The sequence below is a fragment of the Eupeodes corollae genome, chromosome 1, assembly GCF_945859685.1.
Source record: "Eupeodes corollae chromosome 1, idEupCoro1.1, whole genome shotgun sequence".
NCBI lineage: Eukaryota > Metazoa > Arthropoda > Insecta > Diptera > Syrphidae > Eupeodes > Eupeodes corollae.
In genome coordinates this window covers 25519756-25533122 of record NC_079147.1, presented here as the reverse complement: position 1 = coordinate 25533122, position 13367 = coordinate 25519756, and the positions used below count along the sequence as shown (strand labels likewise).

The 13367-nt window shown below is 34.4% G+C and overlaps 1 protein-coding gene across 1 annotated transcript in view; it reads left to right on the top strand.

The window, feature by feature from the left end:
* The first annotated feature begins 621 nt into the window (after positions 1 to 621).
* LOC129954107 (bromodomain adjacent to zinc finger domain protein 1A) overlaps positions 622 to 13367 on the top strand; it is a 31778-nt gene continuing 19032 nt past the window's right edge. The window contains exon 1 of the mRNA XM_056067790.1: positions 622 to 1266. Coding sequence (XP_055923765.1) covers positions 1136 to 1266 — 131 coding nt within the window. The 5' untranslated portion in view covers positions 622 to 1135. The remainder of the gene's footprint in view (positions 1267 to 13367) is intronic.

Here is a 13367-nt window from a genome sequence, read left to right as displayed (position 1 = left end):
AAAAAATGTTAATTTAATATAAGGCCATTTGCTACTTTGTGTTACAGAAAAATATACATGAAGCCGTGGTCTTAATTTCGTACAAGTTTTAGCACACCATTAATCTGAACTCTGAATGCTTCCATTAACCGGAACAAACCTAATCTATTACATTCCAACAGTCTGTCAAAAAATGCCCAAATGTCAAAACTAAGCCTACATCGGTCTCTCTCGCACTCATCGTATTTACGATTTAATGACCGTTTCTTCTTATAACTTTCTCTTTCTCACACACATTACCAACTACCAACAAGCAGCTTTAAACCAAAAACACTCTATATAAAGATATAAATCCCCGGTAGACATCTTGGTTTGCCTACAAGCTAAACCGGAAATCAACCTCATAAACTTTTTCATAGTGTGCGTGTAATTTCTCCTCTTATTTATTAAATTTCCCCAAAAACCTCAGGAAGTGTGTCTATGTATGCGAGAAAACACGTCAATTTTTTCTCGTTGAATTCGTTCACATTACAAATACAACAATGTAAACAAATGGGTTTTGGAGGGTGATACGTACGAAGGATTTATATCTTTACTAGAGTGTTTTTGCTTTAAACGCCAAAGGCGATGGCAAACACTTTCGAAAAATAGTTGGCGCGCGCGTGTGCTTCTCTCGCAATTTTCTTCTGCTATTTTTTCGCTCAAAAGAAACGAAGAAAAAGAATTCAATTAAAATAAAACTGATTTTGTGGTGTTTGGCAGTGAAAAAACATATATTTTTTATTATTTATTTATTATTAAATTTATCTTTTAAAACTTTGTTGCTTAAAACATTGAAAATACTTAAGATTAAAGCTTTAAAATTCAAACACAAAAAGAAAAAAATTCCCTCCAAAAGTCGCAACTCAATTCGCCAAAGAAGAAAAGAAAAGATTTTGATTTTTCTGCTGGATGTGGATTCTTTGATTGGCGCGCATAGAAACGACGGCGACGACAACGACGACGGAAGAAGAAAAAACTTATTGACTCTCGACTTGAGTGATTCTGGCGACTCCACCTCGCTGCTCGGTTAGCAGAGCATCCATCAGCGGTTGGTTGAGGTTGGATAAACTTCCGTCTTTGGATTTTGATTGAGGAGAAGAATCTTCCAGACAAGATGCCGATTTGCAAACGTGAAGGATTCGAGAATTTCTCAGAGAATAATAACTCCAAAAAGCGGAACACATTCCATGACAATGAAAAGGTCTTCTATTGCGAGACCACAAAGCAGATATTCCGCGACTATGAGTGAGTATCCTTCTTCTACAAGATTTGTTGTTAGTTTTTATAGTAAGGTGGTGTCAAGATGCCAGGACGCTGGAACCTAGATCTTTCTTGAAATGTATGCTCATCATCAGCGAGAAACAAGCACAAGGAGGTCAATGGTTGGTTTTAGTTTTTGGGGTAGTTGAGTTTTGGCTTCGAATTCGAAGCGAAGTGTATTAGAATTATTTTATTTTTTTCTCGTGAGCCGGCAGAGAGAGTGCGGAAGGTAGAGTGTGTGCTAAGTGCCGAAAGTCGGGCAATAGAAAGAGATAACAAGGTGATGCCAGGTTTGGTTACCTTGCTAATGCTTATTACTTGTGCCATTGCCATCCATCTAACCCGAGGCTGATCTGGTACACTGGTGTCTGGTACCGATGGCCCCTGAAAGTGCTGGGGCTTGGGAAAACTCAGAATAAGCTTTCTTTAGATGAAACATTATACCCTTAAGATAATATCGAGCTACATTCCAGGGTAATTGGATATGAAGGACATTATAAAAATGAACAGAGTTTTCTTGCACAAATGTATTGGGGTATACAAAAACTGTTGTTTGGGTAGAGCAAACAATAAAAAAGACGGCTTTGGATGAAGAAGATGCCTGAGGTGTTGGATTACGCTACGCATTTTATCTTGTCACATTTTTTAGTGTCGTATCTTTTAATATTGATGTCGTCTTTTATTCTTTTCTTCATGCTATACAAAAATAATCTAAGTTTATTGTTTGCATGACTAACTAACTTTTCGTACAATATGAACTTGTGTAATTTTATAAGCATAGATAGTATGAGCTCAAAGCCAGGTTAAAATTTTTATACAGTAAATAAAATAATTGGGCACCTATGCGGCCTAAATCTTCTTTAAACAAAGTATACAAACTACGGAGGTAATAGTTGAATAATTTTATTCTGAATCTGAAGTGATTAGAAAGATATAAAAAATCATAAAGTTATTTACTCTGCCTAGAACAAATTTAACACAGGTACCTACACTACCGGTCAAAAGTTTGAGTCCACCTCTGAAATTTGAGAAATATCGAGTTTTAACCCCTAAAGTGGGGTTTTAGGAAAAAAGTTAATACGTGAAAAAAGTGAAGTTGTAAATGATAGAAAAATATAAACTAGTTTTGTACTAAACATAAATTATTTATTTAAAAAACCAATAAAAGCTCTAAATTGAGTTTTCATCAAAAAACCCTCCTCTAAATTCAATAATTTTTTTTACAATTCTGGCAATTTTCTTACAAGTTTTGTATTTTTTCTTGTGGAATATTATTCCAGCAATTTTGAAGAGATTCCCAAAGAGCAGATTTCGATGTTATGTGGGGATTCCGGACATTTCTGTCAAGATCTTCTTCTCAGGTTGACGTTATCTTCATGGATTTTCAGAAAGCATTTGATAGCCTTTGTATCATGCAGCTTTTAAAAAAATTAAAATATTTTAGATTTCATTCAACCCTTCTGCAGTGGATCTCCAGTTACTTAGTCAATAGGAGACAAATAGTAAAAATTTTAGACTATCCATTGAGAATAATAAAGGTTTCATCGGGTGTTCCTCAAGGAAGCCATCTTGGACCTTTGTTGTTTTTAGTTTATGTGAATGATTTACCGTTATTGTTGCAATATGCAACGGGTTTGTTATTTGCTGATGATCTCAAACTTTTTTCTACAGTAAAATCCATAAATGATTTCCTTAATATCCAAAGCGATCTAAATAAAATAGTAGATTGGTGCAAACAAAATTTTCTTGTACTTAATACTAAAAAATGTACTATTTTTTCATCTTCTAGGTCAAGAACATCTATTTTTTATGACTATGACATTTCAAACACTGCATTGGAAAGACGATCTGAAGTAAATGATCTTAGTGTTGTTTTTGATGAAAAGCTTAATTTTTCTCTTCATGTAGATTTTATAGTGGCAAAGGCAAACTCATTGCTAGGTTTCCTAAAAAGAAATTGCTTAGAGTTTTCTAATCCTTATTAAAGCAGTTTATACTTCTCTCGTCCGCCCACACTTAGAATACGCTTCAGTAGTATGTTATCCTTTTTACACAGTTTCAAAAGATCGAATTGAAAAAGTTCAAAAATCTTTCACTAGATTTATGGTTCGACAATTACTCCACCAGATGTGCGCTGATTAGTCTATCTACGCTGAGAAATCGGCGCCTTGTAAATTGTGTGATGTTTGTATATGATATATTGTCTTACCATATAAAATGCCCTATTTTGCTAAATCTCTTAAATATCTATGTTTCAGGAAGAAATATCCGATCAAGACATTTGTTTTATATCCCCTTGCATAGATATAATTACGGTTGTAATGAACCATTCACAAGATGTATGAAATTATTTAATGAACTTAAATTTAATTTAGATATAAGTCTTGAAAGAAATGTATTTAAATTGCAATTAAGTGAAAATGTAAATATGAATTAAGTTTATATTAGTTTTAAGCAATCTGTAAGATTGAGAATCGATAGATGAATGAATAAATAAATAAAGGATTTCGATTTGAACACCAAAGATCTTCCCATAAGAGCTCAATGGGGTTAATATCTGGAGACTGCGGTGGCCATACCATTACTTTTAGAATTTCCTCATCTTCTTTTTGTTTCATGTATCCCCGCAAAGTTTTTAAATGTGTTTCGGGTCATTGTCTTGCTGGAATACAAAACCTTCACCGATTAATCGGAGTCCAGATACCAAACCGTGGTCTTCCAATATCGTTTTAAAGACTTCTTTATCCATTCATCCGATCACCCGTGTTAGATCTCCTACTCCAACCGCCTCCATGCTTCACAGTTGGGCCAAGCAGTCTGGTAGCATTTTCTATTCAGCACTGCGCCTGACGTACGTTTTGTGATTTGAGCCAAATATCTCAAACTTGGACTCATCGCTCCATAAGTCTCTGTTGAAGTCTTCATCTGTCCAATTCTTACGGGTTTTGGACCATTCCAACCGTTTGATCTTGTTTTGGGATCGTAGAAGTGGTTTCCGCACTGCAACGCGCCCAGAAAGTCCAGCATGCCTTAGCCTTCGTTGTATCGTTTCGTATTTCTGGTGCTGTTTTCTTCCTAGAACGCTTGCTTACGGTGATGATATGCAGATCTTCGGTTTTCGTCGTAACTCTAGCATGTCCTGACCTCGGTTAATCCTTAAAACCGCCGGTACTAGAGTAACGCTGTATGGTCGTGTGAACTGCTCCTTTGGATATCTTCAGTTTTGTGGCGATTTCTCTTTGCGAATAGCCTTCTCCAATAAGGGTCATAATCGCAGATCGAGTTTCAATAGTTAATTTCTTAACTTTTCCCATAATGCACACTTTGTTTACTGGAGAAGATCACAGTCTCAAATAAATTTAAATTGGATCAAACCGAGCCTTATATACAAAATCCTGAATATGTAGGTATTCAAATTGTACATTTTTTTACCCTCTAATATTACCGCAGTCATAAAAAAAATCCAAATTGAATGTAAAGAGTCATAAAAAATAAAAACCATGGGAAATCCAAATAGATGCCAAAAACCCAATACTGTTTTTTTACCTTTTTTTCACAAAATTCCTCATAATTTACAGAAAAGGATTAATATCTGGGGTTTTTTCACTTGCACCTTTTATGAATGGTCTAAGTTAACAATACAGTTAAAAAAAAATCCTATATTCATTCATAAACCCAAGCGCCAGGTACAAATTAACCAACCCTTTGAAGGTGGTCTCAAACTTTTGACCAGTAGTGTACATAAATTATGATTTGATCATTCAAGTAAAAAAAAAGAAAAGTTATGCCACTAAGCAGTGATTATTTCCAAAACTAAGATTTGTGATACAATGTGTTTTTAGTTACTTCATTAAAATTTTTAAAAAATATTACTTTTTGTACCAAACAGGGCAACATTTTTGAATACTTTTAATTGGGTATTTAATTCTTGTTTTAACAAAGGACAAAACACTTGTCTCTGACCAATCGTACCTGACCTTCCCTGCATCGTACTTGATAGATAGATAGATATATAATTTTATTTTCAAAAGGATGAGTATTGGTGGTTTGAAATTAGTTTTAACAATAACTTTAAGTTGCATGTCAGGTTAAAAAGGAAATTGAAAAAAATATAAGCTTAGTAAGTAGATTAACTTACATAAATATGTTATAAAAATTAATTTATAATATGATTGCGATATTTAATTCAATAGCCATTCAAAAGGTCGAAAAATTGAGAATGAGAAAGCATGCCGCTACCAAGAAATTTTCTTCTGGACGTTTTGAATACTGGGCAGGTTCTCCAATAAAGTACATGGTATTTTCCGATTCATCCATATTACATATTCCATCTGTATCTCCTTGAAAGGCTCTTCCATTGATATTAAGGAGCTATCAGCGAGCTTTAAAAATTATGGAAATCATATCACGTGAGTTGGAGTAGTTTGGTATGCCAGAGTACATCAAGTTGTAACATTCATCGTGAAATTGAGACTGTGTCGGCACCAACTGTAAGTTCAGTCTAGTGTTTTTCTCTCATTTTCAGTAAGAGAATGTTATGTAAGCTGGGCCATTCAAATAGATACATGTCAAAAATCTGAACCAGTTATAGATGGTTTGATAATGACTGCAAGCGACTACGAAAGAAATCCTTTGTGTTTTTAAAGCTTTTCAGATCAATCAACGCTGATTTCTTCAAAACCCAGTATCTGCACTGTTACTCGCAATACAAACAACTACATACTACTTGTTGCTCATAAACTTATCTCTTGTAAGGACTCGAAAGAATTTTGGAACAATGTAAGGGAACTAGGAGGACGCACTCAAAAAACTGCAAACAATAACTCTATAGGAGAAGATAGTCTTGCAAATAATTTTAAAAAGCTGTTTTGGAACAATGTAAGGGAACTAGGAGAACGCACTCAAAAAACTGCAAACAATAACTCTATAGGAGAAGACAGTCTTGCAAATAATTTTAAAAAGCTGTTAGCAATTAAAGATACCACCATTTTAGAGTTTAGCTATGCGCAACCAAACACCTGGGTGTACGAACTAGACTGCCAAATTTCACTGAACGAACTGCATACAGTTTTTGATTAAATGAAAAATAAGAAGCCACCTGGTGTCGACTGAATCCCTTCCAAATTCGCCACTTTACAAAGTTCTTCGACCAACTCTACGATGGTGCCTCCGTTCCGATCTGTTTTAATAAATCGATTATTTATGCCATTTTCAAGAAGGGGGAGACATGAGAATTAACAGCTTACAAGGCGTATCGAGAAGTGAAAGTCCTGTATAGTTTGACACAACATTTGTATCTCGCTTTCTTAAAAAGTGGGGGTTATAGGTATAATGGATTTTCTGAAAGATGATGGTAGCGTTGCAGTTTCAAGAATATTAGTGAATAACTTCTGTATTTCTTCAATAAGAGATTGACATGCATTTTTATAAAATTCATACGGTATTCCATCAAAAACCAGGAGTTTTCACATCTTTTGATGAAGATAAAGCAGAATATATCTCGTGCAGCTCAATGGTGTAATCTAACTCTGGAACATGTTGCTGGGGAAGAGCGTATGAGATACTTGCTGAATAAGTAAGCTTTCAAAGTGCATTTTAAATTCATTTACTTTTATTGACGTTGTGGTTTTAATCGACTGTACGCGTATTTGCTTAGCAATATTCCACCACCCTCGGGCTGAATGAACAGATTCAAGACTCCTAGTAAGGCTAACGAAATAAAAAACACCTCTTTGGTCATACCATTTTATTCTAGATATACCTCTTCGGTTGGTATTTTCTGCTGTTTTAGGGAAGAAATAAGAAGATTTTAGGGAACAAATAAATGGCATGCGATCTGAGAAGGTTACACAACCTACACTAAAATCTTCAACCAAATTAGTGATTGCGTACGAAGGGCAACAGTAGTCAATCACTGAAGAACCTCTACTACTTAGAAAAGTATATTCACCATTTTAGTCACTAAACACTCTGCCATTATGAATAAATGCACCAATATCATCAAGAAATTCAGTAAATTTGGTGCAGCTACTGTCACAGGTAGAATCTTTTGAATATCTTCTTTCCATAATCGACGATGTAGGGATCAAGTTGAAGTCCACTATTCCTCTTGTGCTTGTTCTTACATTGAAATCCCCTCCGAGAATGAAATTGGTGGATGCGAACTCAGAAAAGAAGTTTTTAAAAAGTGTAAAGTCTCTATTCCAATTACTACACTTCAAGTAAAACGGTATTAAATTTCGTTGTTCTCCGGCGAAACATCCTTGCAGCAAATATCGGTTTAATACTTTCCTTATAACCAAACAGGCATCCACCACTGGTTCTTCCAAATGTAAGCGTTTTTGTAGCAGATATCTATTAAAGTTTATAACCTACGAATTATTTGCCATCATTTTTAAAACTCTCAAATAAACAAAAGTTTCGAATATTTTAAATTTACAAATATATTTAATAAATAACATAATCGTACTTGATGTATTGTTCCATTTAATACAGAGTAAACCATCTAGTGGTTTCTGTTTTAATTATATGTTATTTTGACACTGACAACCCTCTTCCTTCTCGACAGAAATTAAGCTCGAGCTAAATTATTCGTTTATACCTTACTCCATTCTACCTATAGCAAAAACCATTCTATCGATCTAGACCGAGGCATGATATAGCTAAAGTCGCTGCATTATGTATTGGACATTGAACGATACGGTATCATGCAGCATAGTCTTCCTAACTTAGATCTACTTAAAACATGTTCAGAAAGTCAGATTTGCGACCGAACAAAAGCACAAGGTTATAAATGACATCAGCGTCATCCATATTTTGTGATTGTAGAAGCAGCGGGAAACTACTTCTTATGGAGGACGGTGATCTTTAGGATTAAGAAAGTTGATACATTCTTTTCCTTTGACATCTTGGTAATTTCGCATCTGATTTTCTGATTTTTGTCTAACGTTTATGAAAATGGTGACCATTTAAAACCCTACTAAAGCAGACTTGAAGTAGTGTGTTTATTAATGCAAATGAAAAGCAGAAAGACGATAATACTAACGCAGATTCATTAAAAACCCGTGCTTATGGTCATGGTTGCGGAGATTAACATGAAAACTGTCATTAACGTTTTATGTTGATGTTCATCCCTGGTCAGTTTTAGAATGTCAACTTTCAGAAGGGTATTCCTTAACGATATTGATGAAGTTTCTAATATGAAAATTCTTTTTGAAAGCGACGAAATGGCTCTACCTTTGCTTAATTGGGCTGCTTGTTGTGACTTCCATACCTACTTGCTTACCTCCGTTTTGAAATCTTTTAAATATCATATACCCACTAACTCTTACCAGCGGCTTTGCCTGCGCGCGTTAAAAAAAATCAAAATATCACATAGAAACATTCTCGGGGCAGGTAGACTTACGTTACGTAAGCTTTCCAATATCAAAACGCTGCTCTTTAGCCTTATAAATTCTCATAGCGAAATTAACTAATGGCGAATTGAAACGTAAATTTGTAGAAATTATTGGGATTCGAGGCATAACTACATTTGTACCCTTTCCAACGCCGATAGCTAATTAAGATATTGTCACTAATAATGTTTCGTTGTATTACGCGAAGTGTTGTAGCGTTACTTAATCGAAGGGCATCTAAAATAATCATTTCCGGGACGTCTAAAACAGTTTATGTCAGGGTACACTAGACAGCTGAAGTGAGTGAAGAAACTCAACTGGGTATAAAGTTCTCTGTTCCGAGTTAGTTCTTTGTGCTAGAAACGCTTTTTGAGAAATTGATCGTCGTGTATGCATCTTGTAAATTAGGGTAACCAATTGCAATATGCAATTACGTTAGTGTCACATAGACCTCGGCATTGGTTTTTAACCAACCATCCCCTATTTTGAACAGTGTTTTAGCGTAGTTTCGTGTGTTAATGTCGTGTGTTCGGTTCCCATCGATCACCGAAATCCAGCATCAGTAAGCGTGGTTAGGCAGATGTGGGACCGTCTCGAAACCTACCGCGTGCTGTTGTTATGTGTTCTTTCTGTCTGCTGTTATTTCTCCTCTGTCCTTCTGTCTTGTGCTGTTATCACCTTATATAGTCTAAGTCGTTCAAGGCGCTGTGTCTCTACTCTGTACCATTTTCCAAGCTAAGTAGTATGTAATGTAATGTAAAAAACAACAGTCTTCTAAAAATGCCTAAGAGATTATATACAAAGCTTAGCGGGGTTCCAGCTGGGTTTCATGCAAAAATGTAAGAAATTGTGCATATGGATTTGTATAGTTATCTCCACTATATACAAGCGTACACCACATCTTTTTACCACCACAATATTTTATACAATTGTTTGTGTTCACCAATAAACAAAAGTTTACTGCGTTTTTGTTTGACAAATACGACTTAAAATTCTCCATTTTATAATGTTTTTTTTTTCTAAAGAAATTAGTCATAGAACATTGTAACTTTTGAAACGTACCATTTTCCAAAAATTATATACTCTGTTCTTGTAGTCATATCTATAAAAAGGGAACACGTTTACAAAATTTGAATGCTTAAAGCCAGAAAATGAGAAAGTTTTCCAGAAATATTTGGCCTTTTTTCCCAGGAAAATAAAACAGAACTAAATATGAAGCTGGTGCTAGAAGACAAGTTCTAAAAAAATACTATTTTGCGCGAACTTTTGAAAATGCTTTTGCCCAAAAATAATCATCAAAACGGTTTCTTGAATTAAAATAAATAGGTGACAAATTAGAAGCAAACGAACTAAGGTACAAATTAAGGAGAGAAATTATAGTCTAGCTATAGCTTAAAGACCTACATTCAGGATTTCTTCAACCGGCTTTATGCGAATGTTTCTGTTCCTTCAAATTATACTAAAGCCCTCATTTTCACAATATTTAAGAAAAGAGATCCTAATCATCCTGAGAACTACAGGGGAATATCCATTCTCAACTCGCTTAGAAAGATATTTGCTAGAATTCTTTATGAAAGATTATCTTGCTGGACTGAAAGAACTAATTCTCAACATATTTCAAGGGTTCACCACTATGGATCACATATTTGTATTTACTAGTTTAGCTAGAATTAGATTGAAAAAAAAACAAAAAACTTATGTCTGCTTCGTTGATTTCAAAGCTGCATTCGACACAGTAAACAGACAGGCTTTTATTTATAAGCTCTCAAATATGGGAATACCACGAACATTTTTGATGCTGTATTTTCTATTTCTGAAATCTTCAAACGCAGGTGTATGGGAAGCATTTAAACTGTCAGAGTGGTTCGAAACAACGGCAGGCGTTCCACAAGGATGCATTTTGAGCCCTCTGATATTCGCTCTGTTTATTGATGATATTCCTGATATACTACCGGGTGGCGTAATCTTTGCCAGAACTCTCATCAAAGTTTTGCTCTATGCAGTCGATTTGATATTACTAGCCGACAATCCAACTTCAAATTAATAAATTACAGTCGTACTGTAAAACATGGGATCTGAAAATTAACGTTCAAAAAAACAAAAGTAATGATATTTGAAAACTGACAATGTAGAAGAGCTCCTGAAGAAGCCTGGAGACTTGGTATCGAACGAAATGAACGTGTACGTGAATTAAAGTATCTAGGAGTTCTGTTTACATATAACTTAAACTTTTCCAAGCACGCCAAGAAAAAAACTTTTTTTGCAAATCCCGATATTGACCATTCGTCAAAGTTCAAGGTTTTTAATGCTACAGTCAACACCTGTATGTGCTATGGGATTCAAGCATTTGGGGTTACTCCGTTCGAAGAGTTTGAGTTGGTCCAAAGACATTTTCTCAAAAGCATTTTTCGTTTGCCGAACTCCACGCAAAGAAATAAAATTTCTGGCGTTTTTTCCTTTTCATGTTTAGGAAATTTCTGGCGTAATTTCCGGGAGCCGTTCGTGCCAAGTCAAGTTCTTATGAGCGACGTGGAACTGAATCGTATTTTGCTGCACACTTTCACGAACTGATATGTTGAGCTGGTGGACTCGAATTTAGCAACCAAAGGTTAAATAGTCGACGTAGCATTTAAAAAGGGCGCAACGCCCGCATCTTTGCTAATAGAGAATACTCATTTTCATAATAAAATTTTATCGTCTTGCTCGATTCTGCAGCTTGAAACGATGTTTTGTCTTTTTGTCTTATGTAACAGGTAAAAAGAAAAATATTTGTTTTACTCTTCAAAAAATGATTAATAAGTTCGGATATGAAAGTATACTGCTGAATCCAGTAGGAAGAGCCGAAAAAAAAGTCTTTCTCAATATGATGAGAGACTGATCATACAAAAAATAAAAGAAAACCCGAAGACAAATGTTTCAAAATTCAGATCGAGAATTGCGCCACGCATCGAATGGACATTTTTAACAGAAACCATACGTTCTTCATTTTTTTTTTTAATTTTTACGGTCGAATAGCACGCAAGAAACCTATTATCAATGGTTAACAAAAAAAAGCCTTTAGATTTTGCTTCAATGTTTCGTAATGAGCCACAAAGCTTTTGGAATAATGTTTCGTTCATAGATAAAACTAAAATCAACCTTATTATATCTGTCGGTAGGCAAATTGTTTGGAGAAAGCCCAATACTGAGCTAAGAAAGAACAACATTTGTCTTACGATAAGACAGGGGCAGGTTGAATAATGCTATTGGAATCTAAACCGTAATGGGCAAACATAAATACCTTGAAATCCTCAAGCGAAACATACATTAATCTGCCGAAAAATTAAATTTATCCAGCTCTACAACAATACTAAACAACTTAAAACTCTAACTCAATCAAATTTAAAAAAAACTTAAAGTTTATGGTGCAAGCAATAAATTCGAACTAAAAACTAAAATCAAGGACGTTTGGGAATCTATTTGTAAAATCAATGCCGCGCCATCTGCAAGCAGTGATAGATTCTAAAGGTGGCCCCACATAATATTGAACATTTTATATTGTTGATTGTGTTTGACCAATTCTTTGAACTTGTTTTATTGATTGTGTTGAAAATAGGCTTTTTTGGTCTTTTTGGTTTGGCAATGCAAATAAAAAACGATTTCATTCTTTCTCCCTTTAACGTTTCGTAAGAATTCCTTACTTTTTCAGGGGATATTTTTCTTTATTCAATCTGTATAATAGATTTTCAATTACATTAATCTCAGTTTAATTTTTTAATATTTTTTTTTTTTAAATTTCTCTTTCAAAGCCCAACAAAAGATTACTGACTTTTAAAAATGAATTAAATTGCATTTAAAATTGACTTTAAAGATTTTATAAAGTCAAATAGACTGGAGTCTAATAGACTTTAAATCATAACTTTTAAAAATGACTTCACTTTAATGTTAAAAGTCAAAGTTATTTTGGAAGAGAAAATACTTAAAAGAAACTCAACGTCATGACTTAACTGGAGTTACTAAAAGACTAGTTTATACAACTCTGAAAAAACTCGGCTCTAACAACTTTTAAATTGATCTAGAAATGTATCAGCCTTATTTGCTGTTGATGTTACGCTTCATAGCGTGTTCGCATACTTAGTCAAATTATGGACATATGAAGACCAATATATTTTCAATTTTATTCCCTGATTTTAATATAACATAAAACTTTCCTAATAAATGTCTAAAAATACAAATTATGTTTCAATCCATCTGATTAAATGACTACCTTGAGTCCCTTAGGAACCCTGGGACCAGAAGATCACAAAATTGAGTTGTGTTCTCCGTCAATATCAGTAAAAAGTGCTATTGTGCATCTTGCTAAAGCTATTTTTGGATCAAAATAAAGCCATCTAGTCATAGCTATTACTGGTAGCTTAAGCTAAACAGTTCTAGTTTAACCTTTTTAAGCATGTTTTGACTTCAAAGATTAAGCTTGAACTGCTATTTCCGTTGCAGAAAAGCTAAGACAATCGAATTTAGGATTTGGTTTATTAAATCTGTTCAGTCAATGGCATTTCATGTAAAGAAATGAATGATGGATGAGTCCAAGAAAATCCTTATACCACAGATAATAAATTTATACAGATGTCTCATCCCAGCAGGAAAAAATGAAACATTTTTTTCTCTTAACAGACAAGCCTTAACAGACAAGAGCTTTTAAAAATAAAGCTG